The 24,692-nt window shown below is 42.0% G+C and overlaps 1 protein-coding gene across 2 annotated transcripts in view; it reads left to right on the forward strand.

Moving 5' to 3' along the window:
* The window catches only part of LOC142950373 (acid-sensing ion channel 1-like), a 36,859-nt gene extending 12,384 nt beyond the window's left edge, over positions 1-24,475 (forward strand). Inside the window, exons 3-10 of one of the 2 annotated variants that reach the window (XM_076092131.1) lie at positions 20,936-21,086; positions 21,930-22,057; positions 22,573-22,723; positions 22,825-22,893; positions 23,010-23,184; positions 23,632-23,723; positions 23,803-23,882; positions 24,353-24,475. In XM_076092131.1, coding sequence (XP_075948246.1) covers positions 20,936-21,086; positions 21,930-22,057; positions 22,573-22,723; positions 22,825-22,893; positions 23,010-23,184; positions 23,632-23,723; positions 23,803-23,882; positions 24,353-24,475 — 969 coding nt within the window. The remainder of the gene's footprint in view (positions 1-20,935; positions 21,087-21,929; positions 22,058-22,572; positions 22,724-22,824; positions 22,894-23,009; positions 23,185-23,631; positions 23,724-23,802; positions 23,883-24,352) is intronic. The other variant, XM_076092132.1, reaches the window with a different exon arrangement.
* Positions 24,476-24,692: the final 217 nt, after the last annotated feature.

Below are 24,692 nucleotides of genomic sequence, written 5' to 3' on the forward strand. Positions count from 1 at the left end.
TCCCATGACATCCCCCTTTTCACTTTCGACTCAGGAGCGAAGAGTTTTCAAAGACAAAACAAAACAAAAAGAAATCTTGATGAAGAGATCTTGAGGAGAGGATAGGTGGAGAAATGAGCGCACAGGAAGTCCCCCAAATAGCCTCTTAAATGTTTTCCCACTGCGATAAACATACAAACACACTTAGAGGATTAAATTAATATTCGCCCCAAAGTGCTGAACGAGTGGTATTTAGTGCTGACCGCCTCCAAAGACTGATTTAGGGGCAGAGTAACCACACTACCCAGATCAGCAGGTGAATACTCTGGCCTCATAATGGAGAGTAATCCTGTACACGAAAGTCAACTGTCAGCAGCAAGACGAGCAGGAGAGCCATAGTGCAACTTTGTCGAGCGTATTTCCAAACAGGTACTTTAATGAACATTCACCTCCTTTACGTCCCCGCAGATGAAACCCATCAAGTTTAAAGCCATGTTAAATTACAAGTCTGCCAGCGTGTCACTTCAGTTATTATGTGGAACCCCCAAACTCGGAGAAGACCTCCGTTTGTTTGTCAGATCCCCATAAGCTTCTGCAGCTATTTGCATGGTGACAATACAGGAACACTCATTCACACTACTCATCACACCAACATGACTCATCGCAATGCACGTCTACTGTAAATAGAACAATAACAATTGACACAATTTAAACAACACAAAGGAAATAGACGAGCTCAGACTCGTTTCCATCCAAATGTAGCTCAAAATTTCAACAAATTTCCAGAAAATGTGAATTAATAAGTGTTTCCATCCACTAACATTATGTGAATATTTAGGAGTTTGATGTGTTGAGATAAACAGCTGGTGGCACCAATTCTCCAGTTGAGTGATATTAAACAGCTGCAGGTTATCTCCATTTCTGTGTCTTAATTGTTTACCTTTTGTTTTTTTTATGCCATTAGATTCCCACCCCTTAAGACTGGAGAAACTGAGGGTTTTTAGGGAGTAGCAGGGGGCAGTTTAGTGCATCATCAAGTGCAGGTAAAAGGAGAAGGAATGATGGAAGAAGAGAGGAGGCGTGCAGTTTTGCCACAAAAGGCAGAAATCAGCTTTCACAGGGAGAGGAATCAAATGCTATGACTGAGCTTTAAAACATCACCGGTTGTGTTTGCATACTAATAGCCTAATCATTCTTTTCATGCCTTTAACTGTAACTCCCACGTTAATAACCCAAAACAAATGTGTTCATCTCAAACACCGCAGATATCTTATCCCGTGTTGTTAAAGGGCGAACAGCCACACAGCGTCTCCACGACTCCAGCTGGTTTCTAGACGGATCAGTAATGCTGCTCAAGCACGCTCTATTTGCCCCGGCCTGAGAGGGGGAACCGCTTTTCTATGAAGACATTTCGGACTGGGGAAGTAGGAGGAAGAATAAAAAAAAAGCATAGATGGGCTGAAAATAGCCCGGGTTGGCTGCGCTGCTCTTCACATGGTTTATTTATCCTGAGGATTAGTGCAGGTGACTTGAAGGCAGGGCTATGTGGGCCGGAGACAGGCTCACAAAGGGCTAGCTGTGACTCAGACTGCTGGATGGAGTTAAGGAGGAGAGGAGACCGAGGAGCAATGATGCTGCAGTTCAGACCACCAAGCTCCTCTGTACTCGCCTGACCCCAAATCAGGCTAATTGTGTGTTTCCAGAGGCTGGCTGAGAGACACAAAGGCCTCTGATAGATGTGACAGAAGAAGGTGTCTAGTTTGGGTTCCTTGTCGTGTTTCAAATGTCTGTGAGGTGTTTCCTTTCCTTGTCTGGGTGCAGACCTTTGAATCTGGCCACTCTACCGAGTTCAAGTTGACTGATTCTTCTGGCATTGTAACATAAAGAAGCGGTTTCTCGTTTGAAAAAGCAATTGAGTCAACGAGCGATGGGGGAGCTAATGATCAGCCAATCAGTGCCAGTGGCGGGACTAACGCCTTGTCAAGCGTTGTCGAGCTGTGACGCTCAATATCTCCCGACACCATAGTTTGTTAAACCCAGTGGCTAAGCATCAGTGTCGACTTAAAATGTCGTTAGGCTCAGGCAGATACGTTTGTCTCTGGTGATTGGTTGGGATAATTGGCTGGGAGCCAACACTGACACCACGCTGCCGGAGACCCAGGTCGTATTGCTGGGCCCGCTGGAGGGAAGGGAGGCGTGGGAGAACCAGAACCAGGACTGACTGGAGCAGGCTGACAGACACCTGCTGCAGTAACATGAGTGGTTTTCTAAAGGGAATCTGGTTCCTGGAAACCACTTTCGTCCACAGGGACCGCCACAATCCACACCACATGAAAGTACCTCTTTGTAACTTTAAGTAAAGGATCTGAGTACTTCTTCTCCCACTGTGAGTAGTGCAGTGTGTTTGTATCAGATGGATCAGGATGGTTACAATCTAAGACAAGACAGCATTAAATGTTTCCATGGTTTCCATGTCAGATTGAATCACATTCACAAGACCACCGTGAAAACATGACGTACTGGATTTTAATATTTCTCTCCGTATGAATGTGATATTGCTGTAATGAAGCGCAGTAGCACAGACGTGCAGAATATATGAGGTATTGTTAAAGAAGAGTGGAAGAAATGAAGCTATGTTAGAATAATTTAAGAGGGACATAAGGAACATTTTGGTTATCCAGTCAGATGCGCAGGAATACACAAACACACACGCACACACACACACACACACACACACACAAACAAACTCCTAATAATCCTGTATTGTCGGGGAACATGTACCGTAAACGCTGCTGAATGATAGCAGACAGCACTAACCCTGTCAACAATGAAATGATCCTGACACAAACAGCTCTGACAGAGACACAAACACACAGAGAAGAAGACAGAGAGGCAGCTGCAGAATAAACCTGCCTTTATGTCTTTTTCTTTTCTTTTTTTTTTTCTTTCTTTCTGTGTAAACTGCACAAGAACTGTGCGCAGACAGACGGGGGCTCAGCGTGTGACGAGGTCGGAGAAATGGACGCAGGGCAGGACGAAGTGAGAAAAGACAGATGGGAGGAGTTGTAGTGACAGGTGAGGATGTGGGCTGTAGTCACTGTAGGTGTGAAACACCTACAGTGTTTCACACCTACAACGAACGGAACGAGGCAAGGACGAACGGACAAAAGACAGGAGAGAGAAGAAAAAACTGAGCTTTTTGAATGGATCGAGAAAGCTGCGGGAGATGGGAACAAGGAAGGCTCTGTCTGCATGTGTTACACTGACACTGCTTTTATGAGTCATTTGTTTTAATGTGCAGGAAAAATCCTGCCCAAATTTACTCTGCCCATATTAACGATTTGTATTATCGTCTGAGGGAAAGTAGGAGATATTAGTGTCTCTGCCAGGAGGATCAGACAACGGAGCACATATGCAACACACACACACACACAGAAACACAAACCAACATATATAAAGCGCTGTTGCAGGAGGTAGTGGCATTCACAACAACCGCAGCAGCAGCAGCCTCCTGGGAGAACAGCCAGGAGACTGATTAGTATTTCCTGGATGTGCTTTTGCACTTTTATATCAACCTCAGACTGGCATTTCCACCACAATTACTGAGCTAATCAGTTAACCAGCGCTGGCCTGCAGTCTGAGTTTGTGGAACACTTTTATCTGTTGTTTTTACTTTATAATGTTTCTGTGGGAAATAACGGCACGTCGGCAGGAGCCACAGTTCACGGGGGCCCACGTGTGGATTTGTGCGTGTGGTGTATTGTTGATTGGTTGAGACCTCGCTTCCTCTGGATGCTGCACTCTCTTGAGAGATTATCATTGTGACATTTTGCGATTATCGCACAGAATACAATGCAGACTGAGAGGAGAGTTGGGAGACGGATAGAAAGACATTTGCAGGCTGACAGGGAGGAGGAAAGGGGAAAGGACAAAATGGCCGGACTGTTCAATAACTGTCAATAATGTCTGAAGTTCACGTATTGGCTCATCAACGTCGTTTTTGGTCGCAGCGGGCAAAAGCTCTAAGGACTGATGGGCGAACTCCCAAAGAATGGATTGCGGCCGTTGAATCACTTGCAACCGCTATCTTCTCCATCTCAAGGTCCAATTCACAAAAGATATTGCGGTAACGATATTACAGCGCAAGCACGCCCTTCGGGTTTTGCAGCATAGTGCAGCAATGGCAGAGAGAATACGAAATATGAATTTATGAGACTGTGAGCTGTAGCCCATGACTGAAGAGGTGCGGAGGCATTCCTCAAGACTTCAGGAAAGGAATTTAAACGTGACGGAGAGAAACCGTGTCCGTTAGGGCTCTTGGTGTTTTCAAATGCACACTTTCAGACTTCAGAAGATGAAGCGGAGGACAAAAGAAAAAACATCATTCCACACTTATAATGTTACCACCAACTCTCTGAAGACGGTAATAATTCCACTGTATCTGCGTGTGGCTGATTTTTGTGAATTGGACTGTTTTTGCAATGAGGCTCATTTGCATAGAAAGGGGACAATTTTGCCCCAAATGTATGTTATTACCTGATTCAAATACATGCAAATAGCACAGAAGCATCGACACACTATTTGCATGGCAGTGCAGTTGAGGGTGCCTTTCAGTACACTACCCGTCCAGCACCAAACAGCAGCCAGACACTGTCGGCCACTGTAGCTGGTGCACATAGTGAAGCATTACGCTGCTAAAGAGCCAGATGTCTCCCCAGGAGTTGGTGGAGAGCAAAATCAGCGCTAAAAGAGAGTGAATATTGGACGTGCATTAATCAAATGGACAAAAACAAGACTGCAATTGAATGCTAATGTTGCTTCGTGTCTGCTGGATGTGTTAGTGATCAACTAACAAGTTTGCTGTATCAGCGGTTTGAGGTGATAAAATGTCAGTGGCTTATTTACGGCGTGTAAATCCATCAACTCGGGCGTAAATAAAAGAAAAAGAACACTCATATGGGGATTGAACGGCTCCCCTGAAAGTCCTGTAATTCTGCTTGCTGCAAGAAGATCTCTTTTGCTCATCTGTTGATTACTGATTATTACAAGTACTTGCGTGTGTCTTTCAACTCCACATGCAATGGAAAGCTTAACACCACATTAAGTCCACTTGGCCTCCATCTGTTACTGCATTTTAACACGCTAATAGTCCCAAGTTATTCTGTGACTTTGTACACCACAAGTGTCAGACGAGTGGGATGAAATGGCTGCGGGTTGACACTAAAGACAAATATGTGAGATCTATGTAAAACGATCGCTTCTCTCATCAAGCAAAGAGAGTGGAGAAATTATTTGTCCTTTTTTATCAAACGCATCATTTGGATGAATGGACATTTTTCTCCGTTTACCTCCCACACACTCACTTCAAATATGATGCAACTGTTTGTATAATGAAATGAAATTAAACACATCCCTCATGTCACTATGCATTGACATTAGGTAAAACAAGCATTTCCTCTTAGTGAGTGATGCTCGGATAACCACCCAGAATAGAGGACATCAGTCACCGCGGCGTGCACTGCAGGCAATGACGGGTATATCTTGAAAAGCAAATTGGCTGTGCGTTCGTTGTTTACTCTCTGCTGGTCATTGTTTCTCTGCTGCTCTGATAAGCGGAGCAGAGCTGAAGTTGAAGCCGAGGTAGAGGCGTGCTGTCTGGCCCGGCCCTCTCTCTCTCCCTCTCTCTCTCTCTCTCTGGGTGTTAGAGACACACCTGTTTAAAGTAGCTGCAGAAAGTTATTATGCTGCTCCAGTCGTCAGTCCTCGCTGGGTGCAGACGCTGCTGTCTGCACCGCACGACCCCGCCGCTTCAGCTAAACTCCATCCACACCGACGCAACGACACTTCAGTGCTCAATTAAGGGATCAGGCGAGATGTTTTCAGTCAGAACTGCATGTCACACGGCGTGTCACACTTCTTAGAGAGCCTCAAGTTGTAATTTTGGCTCTGACCTCTGACATGAAATAAGAGCTTCTGCCTTTTAAATCCTGTGAGCAGCCTTCAAAGTAAGTGTTTGTCAGCAAAGTGATGCAAGAAAGTTCATACACTTCCCAAGATGACCTGATATTAGAAGGTTATAGAGAGCGTTTGTAACTCCGTACGATATCTCATTTGGTATTTTCTTTCAGACTTTATGAAAAAAATTAAGCTGTCTCAAGGTGACGCCTATAGCATTTGTGGCATTTTTTCTTGACAGACTGTGAACACACTTTACAGATTAAACTTTTAGCAGACAGTGGCGTATTTACACATCAGGCACCAGCATTTATTTGGAGATGGTGTTTCTGTCCACCTGATGAATAATGGTCCAATATTTGCTCCTCTTTTTATTTCTCCTTTGCTCTACACAAGCTGCTGCTCTAAATATCCGGCTCTTTAGCTACTAAATGGTGTACAGTCGGTTTGAAGAGCGTTGAAAACAGCTGTCTGCTGCCAAAAGTGACACCATGAGAATGAACCAAAACAGTGAAGTTAAAGACCGGGAACACCTGATCCTTTATTAATATGAAAATATGTATTATTTGGCTTTATATGAAGCATAACAAATAGCTTAAAAATATAACTGTTGAGCCAAAATTATCATCATTTAACTTTAGCTGTAGCATGCTTAAGTATGCTTGAGAGAAATTATGTGTGTGTGTGTGTGGGGGTGGGGGGGGGGGGGGGGGGGGAGGTTATAACTTAAGACAATAACCTACTTATGGAAGGCCACTGAGCAATCAGAGCTTTAATCCTCACACTTTCAAATTAATTTTGGCCTTATGGTCCCTCTCATTATAACTCTATTGTTGCTTTTTAACGAGGCAGTGATTGGGTGCCTGCATGTGTACGTGTGCGTCTTTTAAAGAGTTATCAGAGCCCTGTGTTATCACCTCTGACACCTTATTAAGGACCGATTGTGTTAATTATACACTGATATCAGCGAGCGGAGATAATTTTGAATAATTTTGAATTTTGAATTGAAAAAACGAGAAGGAGAGAGAGGTGATAGGACAAAAAAAAAAGGCCCCTGCTGTAAAATGCAATTTCTACCTTTTAGATTACATTTATATGATAAAAACGTTCCTCTCAGATTTGTAGAAGAACACACAAATGACTTTGGGCTGACTAGAGACATCCACACGTTAAATTTAACACTTTGTTTCACTTCATTCATTAATCTCTCACTGTCACTGTCCTTTGTAACTAACCAGCATCCTTCCTTTTCTGCTGCTTTTAGACTTTCACCACACAGTTACAAAGCAAGAATATAACAATATTTCCTGAATAAGACTGGTTGGACATGTGATTTCACAGTCTCCACACTTTCCACACAGAAAATGAACAGGAAGTGAATTTTCGGTCTGACTGCACCATCATAGAGTTGGTTGCAGAGGTGTTTTTTCCTCGTTCTGTATCATTTTTTAAAATGTTTTTATAATATCTTCATTGTTGCACAAGGCGCAAAAGTTTAAGTTGCAGACGGTTTCCTCAGTTTTCTCACCAAAGCAACCTTTAGCTTCCACCCAGGGGCACAAAGAGGGGAAGATAACATACTTTTAAGTCAGTGATTATATGTTTCTTATGCACCTTAAGAATGCACCTTAGCGGTCGTAACCTTTCGTTTTTAGGTACACAAGACTACAAATTTTCTAATGCAGTTGTTCATCTTCTGTACTGAGGGGACTTCCAGAGTGCCCAAAATATCCCACTTAGCAACTCTATTGGTGACCTGATGACCTCATGTCACAGCGGAAATTGTTTTTATTCATCGTCACAGAAGGGACAGGACCTATATCCCAGCATGCATTGGGAATACCCTCTGGACCTTCTTGCTGTGAACCAGTATACTGTGCAGAACATTAGTTTATTGGAAAATGTATATAGCTTCAAAGAAACCCCTCACAGTGTTCCTCAGAAAGAATAAAAAGAGGAGCAGGCCTTTTCATCTTGGTTTCAGGAAAGTTTCCGGTTTCCTTTCAGTTGCTGTAAACAACCAGTCAGACCAGCTCACGACCAGCTCGACTGCAGGGTTTGGATGTAAACTCACCGTGGATACTGAGCGCTGCTGCTCTCGAACGCTCATAGAATGTCAATGTGGGAGCTGTGAAGGATATACGTATGAAGGAGCCATTGTGCCATGCTGAGAGGAGTTTTTATGTAGTTTATTTGGGCCTAAAAAAATCAGTGATGGACATATGATTCCATGTTTGTCTCCTTTCTGCCTCCTTTCCCCTCCAGGGAGCTCATCCAATCCTCAGCAGCACTGTGCCAGTTTTCATGCTGCTGGCTTCAACAGTCTCTCTATTGGATCCTGATGTTTTTAATAAGAGTTGAATTCATTTTCACCTTTTTTTCAGACTAAGTTTTACAAGCAGTTTGCAAATTGTCAATATGCAGATGCTGCTGCTGTGTGTTCCTGCTTTCTCTCTGATTTGTGCAGCAGCGAGGCGCTCATCAAGCCATCATTTGATTGCATCGTGTATTTGGATAACAAGGACGCCATCGCCTGGAATTGATGCCTCTCATTAGCTGCGCCTCAGACCCGGGCTGCTCTTCCAGACAGAAGGAAGATGACTGCGGTATTTCTTTTACTTCCCGTCCCTGTAGGATACCTTCAACACATCTTTACTTGCAGAAAATGAACAGATAAACAGACAGATGCGCTCTCACAACAATCTGACACCTGTTGTAGGGTTACAGCGAATCTCTGTCCAAACAAGCCTCCCAATATCCCATTTTTAAGTCACCATGGCAACCTCAGCCCGTGAAGAGGCTGCACAGACCTGACCCTCAACTTTCACCAACGCTGCTCACTAAGCTCAGTGGGATTTCTAAAATGAATCCGTTCCCAGAAAAAATGAAAGAAATAAATCAGTGGAAAAGCTTCTTTTTTTTTTTCATCCCCTAACTGATAAGAGAAAACATCTGAAATCCATAAAACCATTCGAGGGAGAAAATTCAGGAGAAATAATTTATAAGAGACAATCGTTTACAGATGCAAATCAATTTCATATCCATTTGTCACAGATTGTAATGCCTCTGTTTATAATTGCTACCCTCTATCATTTCCTGGTTGTGTGAAATATTGTTTGAAATGATTTTTTTGTTATTTTCAGCAGCTTCCAATTATTTTTGAATGTTTCGCAAATGGCCTCAGATAGTTCTGCCATTTCAATTTGCACTCGCTCTTTCACATCCGCAGTGTTTTTCTTTTTTTGTCTTTTTCAGCTTTAAAAGGAAACTGTATCGCGACAATGTGGGTAGTATGAACAACAATCAACACCCCTCCACGTTGCCAGCACCCAGAGCCCCACAGCTCCGGGCACCGGCAACACGGAAACCAATAGTTCATTTATTGACACATACCACCCACATTGCAATGATACAAAGATGTTTCCCTTTAAGCCACAGAACTATTTGGACTTTCTTTGTGACTCATATGAGTGCAGTGTGATTGTAAGACCGATTGCACGGCTTCATGTGCCACTGGGCAACTTTTATTGGATTGAACAGGGCCCCGCCTCCTTTGCTGTATCCAGGTCTCTTCCTACATCCATTCACTCAGCCTGCCAGCTGCTGTCAATCAAACACAGACACGCCAGGTTTTTCCCCAAAAATCTTTTTTTTCTTCCTTTATATAATAGTTTTTTTATTATATAAAGGAATGTATTATATATTATCAACAAATAAAAACATGTTGACATAATTTAGGCTGCAGAAAGGGATGGATAAATGTGATTTTAGTTGGACTGAAAGTGTTGTGTGGTACATGTTTGCTGTTTCTGTCATTGCCTGCTGTCCTTTTTTCTCTGACAGGACACAGCAGGAATCCTATTTCACCTGAGTGTTTATTCCCCCCTACACACACACACACACACACACACACACACACACACACACACACACACACACACACACACACACACACACACACACACATCCATCTAACCAAACAAAGAAACAAACACAGTGTGAGGCAATAAAAAAACGATTGGTTCTTTGACACACTATGCACAATACAACAAATGAATGGCTGAACTATGGCTCATTCCTCTGGAAAGTAAAACATATTTTCTTTCAGTCTCTCCAAATGGAATATAGCAATAAATCACAGGTGGACATGTCGCCTACTCATTAATCTTTAGGACGAAGAAACTACTTTTAATACTTATCTTCTAATATACTTTTACCGCCGTCTGAGCTCTGCTTTTGTGAGAAGCATGATGAGGTCTTTAACATAACTCTGCTCATTGATAGAGGACTCATAAGACGCGGGGCATAAAGTGATATGCTGTTTAATGATTGCTGCCTGCAACTGCAGTAATGTTTTAAAAATGATATGGTCAAACCTGCGATAACTTTTTATTTTTTATTTGGTCGCTTGGGGTAGCGGAGGTTTGTGAACACAACATTAAATTATCACTTTTAAGTTGATGGAGAACTTGTTAGCAAACTGCTGCTTACACATCCAGCAGTTACAGAGCAACATAGTCTTTCTGGCCACCGGATAAATGAAAGACATGGAATCTCTTTTAGTTTTGGCTTCACAAACTCCTGAGGGAAATGTCTGGATATTAAGCCTCCGCTGTGTTCACCAGCTAGCTGCTAACTTTGCCTGGCTGCTGTTTGGTGTTGAACAGCTGGTGCACGGTCGGTTTTTAGCACTTGAATATGACGAGTCGGACAGCTGGAACTCTGTAAAGCTGAAGTGAGGTGCAGAGTCGTGTTCACCACTACGACGACCCCCTCCACAGTGGCACATCATTGTTCCCACTGTCATTTAATACATTATTATAAAAACATTGATTTTAGCTGCTTCAACGCATTTATTCATGAATTTAATTATCCTCTGAAGTTGTTAAATTAGTTTGACCAACACGTTGTGGCTATGTCAACTATTGCATATTATACAGGACTCATGTGTTTTGTTCGACACGTTGACCTTTGTGCGTGCTTTCTGTTATCTTGCCTCCCAGCTTGAATATTTCCTTGTTGTCCCTTTGAGATTGGGCAGGTAGTGACGGCGTGAATGCTGCGAGTTTGGGTGTCTGAGTTGCTCACACGAACCATCTGTGAAATGAATTAATCTCTCGGTATTCAGCAACAGCATGTGACAGGCTGGCAAATCCAAAGCCTCAGCGGATTTCTCTCAGCAGAGTGTGAAATTTGTCACAAGGAGGTTCACTCCAGGGAAGGAGCCGCAGGGCCTTTTTTTTCCCTCCTGACAGTTTTCCCGCCCTCTAAACTGCACCAAAAAGTGACGGCAGTCCCGCAAGGACTACATTCATTAATTCAAGGTTCGTCCCACCTTTGCTGAGTGGTATTTTGGGAATAGCAAAATGAAAGTGAGGAAAGAGGGGTTTGTTAGCTGCAAAGAAACAGAGAGGTGCTCCGCTCCAGCAGCACCACTGTCTGTGTTTTCATGTTTCCTAACTAATGAGGGTGATGGCTCCCTCTGCGCTGTTGGGATGCAGTCCCCGATGATCAAATTGGCTGCTAATCAAAAGCTCGGGGCTGCAGTGATTCTTCCTGTCCGGTTTCCAACATGGGGCAAATCTACTGTACGAGCTGGTCCCAGTTCATCCCCCTGAGGAGCTCAACTACGTTATTACAGCCACTCAGATGTTGAATCATGGAGCTATTCCTGAAATAAATCTATGAGTACTCTATTGTGCAACTGAGCTGTGTGTGTGTGTGTTACGAAGGTTGTCCTGAAGGAATGGAGATGTATGTATGTCACGCATCATCCATCACAGCATCCCCATTGTGCATCCCTGCATGTATGTGTAGTGTTGCCCTCTGACATATTACCATATGTCTATACTTACTTACGGTCTTTATCTTGCCTTAGAACATGCAGTGTTTTACTTATTTATGTGGCTTTTTCTTCCAGGAAGCCGTCCGTCTGCCGCACAGCATCCACAGCATTTCTTTTGTCAGGCTCTCACAGCACACATTAGGAGCCCCTTCCCCGTCACTGCACCTCAGCAACCCTGTGAGGAAAAGGGGTCGGGAACTCTTTTTAAGCGGATTTGCCTTAACTTAGAGAAAAAAGTCATTAAAAGTAACTTTAACATGATACACAGTTTAATTAAGCGAGTGAAGACGGTATCGATTTCAGTCGGCGTAAATTATGAGAAAAGTCCGGATGAATGTGCAAAGTGAAACATGCAATTTGGGGAGCCTTCTGGGGCCATTAGGGAGTTCAAGGTGTCAGGTGAAATGACAGCCTCTTGGCTTTCCAAAATGAATTTCCCTCCATCCTGCTGGAAGGTGATTACGGCTCATTATAATACAATGCATATTATTAGACATGCACTGAGGAGACATCCGCACAAATTTGAATATTCAATTAATCAACATATATTGACAGACAGACTGACATTTACCATACTGGAGCAGCCAACAAACATCTACCCGTTGTAAGCCAGAAATATTTAATCAACCGCCTATTACAGCTAATAATATGTCATTCACAGATAACCTTTTGTCTTGGGCTCTGCAGCCAGACGGACGCGCAATCATCTCTCTCTGGAGATTAATCCAAACTCACCTGAAACAACCCGTCATTATTAGGCTCATTGTGATTATTCATAGAGATCCCTCTGGGGCTGTGGTGTAGTTAGTGTGCTTAGCCTACAGCAACAGATAAGATAATAATGAAACAAATACATGTTAAAATATACATAATATATTTGGAGGCTACTCAGTGGAGAGAGCGGGTTGTCCTTTAACCACAAGGTTCGAACCTCGGCTCCTACTGTCCACATGTCAAAGTGTCCTTAAGTAAGACACTGAAGCCCAAAGTAGCCCACTGCTCCTAAAATCTTGAGGACGGGTTAAATGCAGGGGTCACATTTCATACGGTGTGGTGAAAAATTGTAAGAGCACTGATACTGACTTATTAGTGCGATGAGGTTATATATTTGCATTCTTCACAAACTGTGTAATTTATTCATTCTATTGATAATGTAATTTGGAATAATAAGCTCGTTGCAGAATAATAAGCCCATGTGCGAGAAAACTGGAGAAAAAATGTCTGGTTGGCCCAGGGGTCAACATTGTTTTACTAGCTTTTTAACTAGTTTTAGCCTCGTTTTTGTCAGATTTTTTTGTCTTAGTTTTCATCAACACTGCTGTTGAGAGCATCCTGACGGGGAACATTACAAAGCGGTTTGGGACCTGAAGGCCCCGCAGTGGGTGGCGCGGTCACTTTACAGGATGGAAGCAAGAAAAAAATTGTTAGGGACACCAGCCACCCCAACAATAGCCTCTACTCTCTGCTGTTGTCAGGGAAGCACTACTGCACCCTGGAGGCAAGCTTAGAGAGGACGACTGTGTCCGACTGTCAGACACCTTTACATCGGCCTTCCTTAGAGACTTTGTGCTCAGCCACAATATCATGTCTGATTTATTAGAATGACTTTGTTCAGTCTCAAATTCATGTTATCATGTCACTCTTTTCATCTATTACCTTTTTTTTTTGCATTGCACATACATATTTTTTCTTGCACAACCTGCACTTGACACGTGAGGATTTAATCCTGGTTAACCCCGCTGTCTGCTACTTTAAGTGCCCTCAGCCGTAGTAAGGCCTGACTGGGCTCGGGGCTGTTTATCCCTCGATGTTTACTCAGCTGTGCGTGATGAGAGGACACTCTGGAGTTATAGGGCAGCTACTGTAGCTGCCGCTGGGTTGTCCTCTCTGCCGAGCGTGGGTTCTGCATATACGACTGGCACAAGCAGGCAGGCAGGAGATTTGTAGGCGACGGTGAGGATTGAGACATGCAGAGGAGGTTGGCACAAGGGATGGAGAGAGAGGAAGGGGAAGCTGTGATGATGCTGAGATTAATGGTACATGTCACAATTTGCAAGCAGTGCAAGTACTTTTAAACTGCCATCGAGCTATTTTACTTTATATAATTATATCGTACCGAACAACTGCGTCACATAACTGGCTGATAGTGAATGTCTTCGCCCTCTAAAGCAGCCATTTACCATCTCACTCTACTCTACTTTTGGTCACTTGGGAGAGAATAAGAGAGAGGCTGCTAACTGCAAGAGCTCTGAATGAATGTGAACTGACAATTCTAAGACATTTATATTGCCCATCCAAATTCACCAGACCATTTCCATTATTCACCGAGCAGCTCCCTGCACTGCAATTTTCAGCAGTTATTTAAAGTTGCTTTTGAACAGAAACTTCCCTCCCTCTTCATTTCGGAGAAAGGCAGGTGGGAGGAATCACAGGGAACCTTCCCTCAGGGTGTTATTTCCTCTCAGTGTGTGGTGCAAGTCCATCCGCCATAGAGACCAGGGATTGCATTAAACCAACAATTAGTTGTCCTCGGAGACAGATAGAGGCCCCGCAGGCTCTGCTGCCTCCGCTTGATCCGCTATTATGTTGTTTTGTTGTGAATTTCCCCCGTTTTCCTCGGGAAAGGTTTCGCTTTAATTCTCTGCTGATTTGGATCCTAGTGTGCCTCATCCATCAAAATGATTTTAAGCGTTGGTGCTATTTTAAATTGTGGATTAATCATTTTCTGGATTTATTCATTTATTATTTGGGCTGTAAAACGCCCAAACTAGTGCAAAATGCTCATCGAAGTTTCCCAGAGCCAAAGGTGACATCTTCAAAATGTCTAAAACCCACATATGTTGATTTTATGGTGATTGACTGACTGATTTATCGACTAATTGTTTTAGCTCTAACCGTGTTGAAAGTTGTAACTAATAACTTTGTTAATAAATCATTTACTAATTCTGTGTTAAGAGTTATTGTCCACAATGTCAGAAGTGATGTACGTTTACTGCTGTAACTTTATCCCCTCTAACCTCTCTTCTAACTAGTATTTGTGACTTCATTGGCCAGACAACTTATAGTGTCCACTTATAAGTGGAAGACACATATATATCAGTCGCCCTCTTTCTGCAGAATGAGTAACTCTTGCTGTTGATACTTCTGCCCTTAAGTATCATTTTTAATGCGGGACTTTTACTTGTAATGGAGTATTTTTAAATGGTTGTATACTTTTCCTCAGGTAAAGGATGTGAATAGTTCTTCCGCCACTGGACAGTGTCGTTATGCATCCATACATGCTAAAAACAACCTCTTCTCTCACCTGCTGCATGTTGAGGTATTATATTGTAACACCTGCCTGATTCAACCCATATCTCAAATTCACTTTGCCATGCTGTGATAGGTCAGCACAGTCTACATTTTTAGATAGAGGCAGTTCTCTGAGGCATATATAACTTAAGTGAATACACACTTCCATTTTTCTTCATATGATATGCTCCCCGCGCTCCTGAGGTGCCCCTTACCCGGCGTTATGATACTATCGTCTCTGAAGGTGATAAGTACTGAGAGCCCGGACGGTGTCTGAGAATAGTATGAGCGAGGAGGAGGACTGTCTCTACTGGCCTGTGAAATATTCATCAAATGAAGCGAGGGCGGGTGGGGAAATGCGGCAGGAGTCCACAGGGGAAAGAACATCATAGCTCGGGAGACACAAGGGAGGGAAGAGTGATGCAGACCAGGGAGGAAGGAAATGTTGGAGGGTTAGAAATATTTCTATTGTGTGGGAGCTGGTGGTTGAAATCCCAAATGTGATAGACAAAAAGATCCCCTCACAACAGCGGAGGAGGTTCTTTATGATGTTTCATCTATAAAGCAGCAGGTAAAGTGAGACAGAGACAGATGATGGTTTCCTAAAAGTATTGAATTCTGACATTTATACTGATTTCTGACTCATTTTCCTCGAGCACTGGAAAGGTTTATAACGGCTCATGTCCTCCGTTTTCTCCTCTGTTGTCAATAACTTCAAGAGAACTGGCCATCTGAACCGATTAGGTGATCGTTACTCGGTCCAGCCTGCGCCGCCCCAAGGTGTCATCCAACAGTCAATGCTTTGGACATGATGGTCTTGATTTGCATGATCAATGCTCACTCATTATTCTGTCTTTGACCTCCAGAAAAATACAATGGTTCAGCCTCTTTACAGTTACAGATAAATTGGCTGTGTAGACAAAAGCCTAATAAAGCAAATTCTTGAAAACAATCCCCAACAAATACACTATTAAGTTGGTTTTGCTAAAACCTTTTCCTTGCTTTTTTAGTCAACTAGCGGTGTTGCTATTCAGATGGTCATGCCATGCAATTTTGTACAGACATTCATGGTCACCAGAGGATAACTCCTACTTACTTTGTTGCTCCTTTGTCATTTCCAATGGCAACACCATGTTGACATTTGTGATTTAATTTAATGATTTAAACATCTCAAGAAATAGACAAAAAGTTTAGGAGTCACCAAGGTTATTACAAGTCATCCTGAGGGGAACATGAATGTCTGTGCCAAATTTCACGGCCATCAATCCAATAGTTGTTGCGACATTTTAATAAAAAGAACAAAAATGTAAAACTCATCGTGGTTCGAGAAGAAAATTCAGGGGACAAAGTCACTGAGCGTCATCCATTCAACAGACTGACATCCAACCTTGGAGCTACGCCGCAAATGAGGCTTGAAATGCTTTTGAAATATAGATACTAAACATTCACTTATAGGTTTTCAATTTTGTGACCGTTTTGAAACCACTGGCATAAAAATGTCAGATATTCATGCAGCTGTTATCTCTGTAGTGTTTTGTCAGCAGAGAAGGGCCTTTGGTCTTCTCTCTCTATTTAAGAGAAGGGTTTTTTGTGTGAAGCCTTTTAGTTATCCATACTCCCAGAGGAGCCCTGCGGTTCTCTTCTACCTATTCTATTTTAACTCTACTCTTGACTTCTTTATTTTGACCATCAGTGATGAGTGACTCAGGGTCTGATTCCGTGTTCAGGGCATCGTTATTACACACATACAAACTCCTCTGTGCCTCAGGCTTTCAATCCCCTGCCTGTAGTTTATTTACTCTGTGGAGAGGCTCTTTGTTGTTTAGCGTGGTGAGTCAGCTATTCATTTTAGAACCAATCAACGGGGGGGTGATTTGGCTCATGATGCTTTTATTCCTGACAAACGGTAGTGATCTGACGCCAAGATCACCCATTGCAAAGAGTGTAAACTGCAATTGGTCATCGGTATCATGAAGCCCTGAGTATTCTCTCATTGAATTAAGAACTTTAGTGCAAAGTGATCAGATTTTCTGAGAAATTTCAATAACTATGTGATTGTTATTATCAATTAAGACAACTTACTTGTGTATCATGATCTCTCGATATATGATTTCAACACGATACCATTCCTTTGAAAGACAATAAATGGTCATATTGAATTTTTGTCCAGCCCTACTTTTACTCTATCGGATGAATTGCCATGACATTTGGTACAGATATTGAAAATGGGAATACGGCACATGTTAGATCAAGAGGAGGAGGAGGGTTGAACTGAATAGATAAAACCTCAACCACATTCTTTTGAAATGTAAGCGGAAATCCAAACACAGTATAATATTGCTCCAGGTTTTAAATGACGGATGGGGTTTTGTCACCCTAAATCACCTTTGATCTGAGAAATGTACCTAACCACCCCGAGTTCAAGATGAGTCATCAAAAATAGTTTTAGGGTTTAAAGAAAAAAGAGATTTTGATACAGAAAAAATACTTGAAAAAACGCACTTGTTTAACATGTAACAAGAGATTAATGAATAATCAACAAATAGACAGAAGGTTAGAACTTGAGAAATGTATTTTGTGCCATCATCAGATAAATATTTTAAGTTCATGATCAAATACCTGCAGAACTAGACATTTAATAGCCTCTGCTGTACTTGTGTTTAGTGATTATTATCAATACTTAGCCTGCTAACACGCTAAGCTAAGATGGTGACCATGGCAAACAGTATCCTTGTTAAAAAATCACCATATTAGCGTTGTGATTGTGAGCATTTTAGCATGCTCATGTTTATCTTTTCCTAATAAAGCCTCACAGAGCTGCTGGCATGGCCGTACACTGTTAGTCTTATAAATATTAATCCCTTCATTTATTTCCATAAAGTTTATTCATGTATGAAGGCAACGAGTTTTTCCAGGTCATCTGAAATCCCAGTCGGATAAAGAGTCGGAAATTACACAAGCTGCACACAATAAGATGCAAAGAAATGTGGATGTGTTTTAGTGCCGGTCATCGTGGGCCTCTGGCTGCTCGCTGTTGCATTTAAATAGCATTTTCCCAGAGATAGCAGTTTCAGCGTACGGCATAATAACAGTGAAAGTGTTGGCACTTAACGGAGACGGCTTTAAAATCTTTGAAAACGTCCCCGTGAAACAACAGAGCGCTAATGGATTGAATTAACCCGGCTGAGACAACTCTTAGCAGCTCACAGATTGCAAGACTTCGCTAAATGGATGAGAAAGTGCATGAATTTGTGGTTCAGGGATTCTTTCAAAACCTGATGTGGCTTTAAAAACAGATATGTATAATCATGTGCATAATGATTCATTACAGCAGAGCTCTGTTGAGTGCTTTTCAATACGTGGGAAATTGTGTCTGAGTGACAACTTTATTGATCACAGAGCTCTGAATATTATACCCTGTTTAAACCGCAGTCAGTAGGTAATGTATTCAATTCTGTGGAAAAAGAGGATTGATTTTCTGAAGTACCTTAACAGCAAAAGAGTGATAAAAGCATACACAGGTCACAATTAACAAGTAAACTGAACTTTCAGAAATCAGAATTTCTCTTTGTCACCTATCGTCCTTCGTGTTTCTTATGATTTCTGCTGCAGAAAACCTTTTTCATATGTGCACAATCATTTATTAATTCCTCATAACAAGCAGAACAAGCCGTATGCATTCTGTGCAGACTTTGTGCATTATACATGTTTAATGTTTTCATTCTCACCACCTCTGTCACATCAACTATTCAACAAGAGGCAGGTTACAACTGTTAGCCGACATCGCCTCACTTCAGCGTATCAATCAAGATGCCGGCGAACATCATGCTCCCGTCATACACAGGGTTTTTACATTTATGTAATGATTTATTTATTTATGAAGTACAGCAAGTGCAGCCGCTGTGTGATCTGACACATTTATGCTTTCATTTGTGCAGAAAGGGAAGAGCCTCTCTGATAGCTGGGTTAGTTCTTACAGATGTCTCACGAGCCAGCAGGATTCACAGATCAATACGTTTGAATGAATGTGCAGTGAAGGCCACCGGCAGCAGGTTGATGAAAGAAGATGAGAAGAGAACGAGTATATAGTTTAAATGAGGCTCTGTTTACCGGATGATTGTTAGCCATGCTAGCTGCTTAACTGGATGACAACGTCAGTCTGTCCAGACTAAAATATGTTACTAACTATAAAATGGATTGCCAAGAAATTTTGTACAGAAATCCCCGGCCCACAGAGGATGAATCCTAATGACTTTGATGATCCTGACTTTCTGTCTCGCTGCAGCATCAGGTCAACATTTGCATTTCTCCAACACTCAAGTCTCTGACCAAATAGCTTTAGCTGTACTTTGCATTTAATACTACAAATGTTAGCATGCTAACCCAAGATGGTGATCTTGGTGAACATTACACCTAAACATTAGCATGTTAGTGTTGTGGGGACATTAGCACACTGATGTTAGCATTTAGCTAAAGCACCACTGTGCTCGAACAGAACTTGTTCGTACAAAGTAAAAAATTGTTTATAGTTTGTTTGAAAGGCAGAGTGTAAAAATGGACATCATAAGAGAGGAGGGAGGCGCGATGTCGTCTAAATTGTGGGTTACCATGAGTACTTTTACTCTCCTGGAGGGAGATCAAGCTGCAACTTGATTGTTCAGATGAAAAAAATTGAATAAATGGTTGAATAATAAATGAAAAAACAGAGCTCGTCAGAGCAGTTCAAACCCTTTCTCGCCTCCACACAGCAGGCCAATCACAGTGTGAAGTGGGTTCGTTTGTTGGGTTGTCGGCTTTTTAAAGTCACATCAATGTTCGGGCACATCCCCCGACACCGACATCGGAAAGATGGAGGTTTAACCTTGCAAACTTGTAGCGTATAGCTGTAGTCCCTCTCAAAGAAACACTCTGACAAACACCTGCAGGTCTGTCAGTATGAGTGCAAATGTGTGCACACTATTATTTGTTGCTTGCCGTGCATTTCCCTCGGGTTGATGTCTTGCTTTTACAACCAGCTGTCTCTAACTGACTACATGATAGATGGCTGGAATGTTAACGTTGCCCGTGGCAGGACCCAAACCCTTTCTCAACAATTACTTGGTTGGCTTGTTCTTTCTAATCCTAGATATGTCATTCTGTGCCATAACGCTGAACAATAGCCTGCTCCGAGCGTTAGCAGCTAAACTCCCCCCCCCCCCCTCTCTCTCTTTCTGTCCCTTTCGCTTTACGTCCCTGCTCTCCGTTGCTCCCTACTCTCCCACTCTCTCCCTGATTCTCCCTTCGTGGATTATGTGACTCATACTACACTAAACGCTCTAGTGCGAGATGAACTCTTTGCCAAAGCTCAGTATTCATCCGTTTATTTACTGCCGTGCACGCGTGGGCTGTTTAAAAGATGTCATGTGGGGCTTTCTGCTGATATCTCACACGCAGCTTTCGATCTAACATCTCGGCTTTCCTCAAAAATGAAGGCTGCACTCTCACTGGCTGGGATGCTTGGTCTCCATGGTAACATCAGGTTCATTATAAAGTGCCATAAAGAGCATGCGAGGGAACATTAAATCCCCAGTCTGCTCGTCTACATCACCTCACTGGTTTGATTGTGTAACCCACAAACCTCTCAGGAGGACTTCCTTTAATCACTTCCCTCTAATCTCTCTCCTTTACTCATCCGCTCTTTCTTTCCTCACCTCCTTCTCTTCCTCCTTATCTCCGTTGTCTCCACACACACACATGTTCACACACCCATAACAGAAATAGAGCCAAACACTGCCCCCCAGTGGGAAAGCATTGGTGGGAAACCTTTTGAAGTTTTGCAGAGCTAATGTAAAAAAAAAAAAAAAATCTCTCTCATGTGTCTCGCAGGTCTTCACTCGCTACGGGAAGTGTTACACCTTTAACGCCGGCGGTGATGGACGCCCTGCTCTCTTCACCACCAAGGGAGGTATGGGTAACGGACTGGAGGTCATGCTGGACATTCAGCAGGATGAATACCTGCCTATCTGGGGAGAAACAGGTGAGGTGTCCACAGTGTGTGCGTGGGCGGTCCTCAGCACCGCAGGGAGTGAGACTCTGCAGTGGTAGAAGAAGTATTCAGATGAGTGAAAGTACACCACTACAAGTAAAAGCACTGCATTCACAACCTTTCTTAAGTTAAACGTTGTAAGTATTCAGCTCAATGTACTTAAATAACAAAAGTAAAAGTACTCATTGTGCAGTAAAATGTTCCCAGTCAGTGTTTTACTATTATATATGATTCATATCACTGATGAATTCATGTTTATGTTGCATTTTGCTGCTCTAGATGTTTACGGTTGTGCTGGTTTTAACTCATATACTGTTGGCTAGTTTAATCTACAGCAATGCATCATATTCTATAAGATCATATGTTTGTAGCGTCGCTGTCCTGTTAGAACCACGTTTCTAAAAAGTCAACTTTTCATGAGCCAAAAGAAACAGCCTTTGTTTTCAGTTTTGTGACGATGCATTTTTCAGCTGACGCAATAAGGTTTTTAAAAAGTGTTTATCTTATGAAGTAGGAGAATTTCCTCAACCCATAAAGAAACATTTAAAACCATCTGTTTATCTGAAACATTCAAATTCAAAATCAACAAATCTGGAGATACTGAAAATCTGAAAAGAAAGATTTGCCTCTGAGATGTAGTTTAAAGTATAATGTTGCATTAAATGGAAATACTCAAGTAGAGTACAATAACCTGAATGTTGTACTTTAGTACACTAGTTGAGTAAATGTAGGTACATTCCACCACTGCCACTCAGAGACAAAACTCTGGATTCATTGGTGAAACACATTTTCACGGCGTGTTGCTCTGATTCATCATTCTTTGAATTTCTGCAGATGAGACTTCATTTGAAGCCGGCGTCAAAGTTCAGATCCACAGTCAGGACGAGCCGTCCTTCATTGACCAGCTCGGCTTTGGCGTGGCACCCGGCTTTCAGACGTTTGTTTCCTGTCAGGAGCAGAGGGTACAATCCGTTCCTCTTTGATCAACTTTATACAAATGTTAAACAGGTTTATCTAAAACCTGCATGATCACCTGACTGCTGGTGTTTCTTGAGCTGTTGCTCGTCATTTTTAGCCATATTGCTTTGTTTTGGTGAATACAATTGTATTATTACTGACAGGAATAAAATGCAAAAAACTATTTAAGTTGTGATACACCAGAATATCCTTTAAAGTCATTTTAATCTACAGTATATCACTTTACTGTATTTACACAGATATAGAATAAAATTACATTTGATTTAGCTGTTTTATTCCTCTATTTGCATTCTGTTATAACTGGAAGCATCCTCTTTTTGATTTGTTTTTTGTTCTTTATTTGTTTTAATTTACTTTTATTCACCTACATTTTCATTTCAAAACAACACTATACATTGTATTTGACTTTCTACAGTATATACTAACTAAAAGTGTCATTAATAGTATGCATAAGTGTGAATACTGCTTTTGTATAATAAGTGGCGTGTGTTCGTTGCAGCTGATATATCTTCCTCCTCCCTGGGGAGACTGTAAGGTGACGGCGATGGATTCAGACTTCTTTGACAGTTACAGCATCACAGCCTGTCGCATCGACTGCGAAACTCGCTACCTGGTGGACAACTGCAACTGTCGCATGGTGCACATGCCCGGTAGGGATCCTCTTACTTATTACTGTGTGTCGCATTAGAGTTACTTTAATGATATAAGTGAAAAATTACTTTACTGTGAGTGTGTGTCGCTTTGACTGCAGGCGATGCTCCCTACTGCACCCCCGAGCTGTACAAAGAATGTGCTGACCCAGCTCTTGGTAAGAGGCTTCGTCCACGTCTGTTCTGAATCTTTAAACAGATACAAAACACACACACACACACACACACCATCCCGTGACATTTCAAAGTCACAGCAGCATTGATCTGTTCCAAAGGTCAAACAGAGCTCTGGTTTTGTTCTCCACAGACTTCCTGGTGGAGAGAGACAATGATTTCTGTGTGTGTGAGACGCCGTGCAACATGACCAGATACAGCAAAGAGCTGTCCTTCGTCAAGATCCCCAGCAAGGCCTCCGCTAAATATCTGGCAAAGAAATACAACAAATCTGAGCAGTATATTAAGTAAGCGTCAATCTGCATTTTTGTCAAATGCAAACAATGCACTGAAAAGGAAAACAAAGAGGAAAACTAGATAAATAGCAAATTAAAAATGGGGTAATACTTTACTCTACGCAGTATATAGATATTTAATAAATGGTTTCACTAGAATGCAGTAATAAGTATATACGAGGATAATTTGTCAACAATTAAAACTCCTCATTTGAAGACATATTTTACTATTTTGTCATTCATTATGTTTACTCACCAGCCTCCTCTTATGGCTGCCCACAGGAGGTGTTATAGTTGTTGACAAATACGTTAATACACATTCATATCTGCGTACAACTACATTATAGTGTTTTATAAGCTATTCATTAAACGCCTATGAATGCTGAACAGTTTGACACAGAGTAAAGTGTCCCCTGAAGTGGACTTATAATGTTTTGACTTGCTTTCTTTTCTCCACAGAGAGAATATTCTGGTTTTAGACATCTTTTTTGAGGCTCTCAACTATGAAACTATTGAACAGAAGAAAGCTTATGAAGTGGCTGGACTTTTAGGTACATGTCGACTGTCGACGTTCTGTCTGTCTTTATGGTCGATGATGTTTTTTTATCAGCTTGATTCTTGTTATTCCAGGTGATATCGGTGGTCAGATGGGACTTTTTATTGGAGCAAGCATACTCACCATTCTGGAGATATTTGATTACCTTTATGAGGTGAGACCTCCTCTGGAAAGTGATTAGATAGAATAATAATCCTGCATGTAAATATTTACTGATATAAAGTTGTAGCTACTGGACCATTGAGGACACTGAGGTCATGTAGTTTGGATTTCTTTTCTGGTAATGTGGGTGTTTTAGCAACCTTAAGGGAGCCAAAATGTACACCATTTTTTAATATAAGCATTCCACTAGTTGTAAACTCATATTAAAATTTTAATAGATGTAAGCCGACGTAATATAAACAAACAAATTAACAAAAAGTTTTCTCCCACCACAGTTTAATGCCTTTGTATTTAGACCTTCATTTTGGGAAATAAAACTTACAGAACATATAATTGAATGGATAATTGGATAAAATATGAAAAACACAAATAATTAGAAACATTTCTTTACATTTACATCCTCGTTGAGCCATAAACTGCTGATTGTCGTGGTGACCCGCTCTGTGTTTTTACCCCTCTCAGGTAATAAAGTACAAGTTGTGCCGCTGCTCCGATAAGAAGCACAAGCACAACAACAACAACAACGACCAGGGAACGGTCTTGAGCTTGGACGATGTAAAGTGTCACGTCAGTAACTTTCATTAGGCTCCTGCAGACGCGAGGAGGAGGAGGAGGGGGCCCGCTGTGCTCTCTCGTCTCCGAGCGGTCTCGTGGACTTTGTTCATTGCAGTTTTCTTTCCAGACTGCAGGAGCGACCAGAGGAAGGTGTCTTAACTGTGCCTGGTAAGGTTTGTACGTATATACAACATGTGGCTGAAGGGAGGAGAAGCCACACGGACGGCAGTGCAGCAGAAACCAGAGA

This window comes from Anarhichas minor, unplaced genomic scaffold (genome assembly GCF_050575085.1).
Source record: "Anarhichas minor isolate MPS153535 unplaced genomic scaffold, ASM5057508v1 ptg000003l, whole genome shotgun sequence".
In the NCBI taxonomy this organism is placed as follows: Eukaryota; Metazoa; Chordata; class Actinopteri; order Perciformes; family Anarhichadidae; genus Anarhichas; species Anarhichas minor.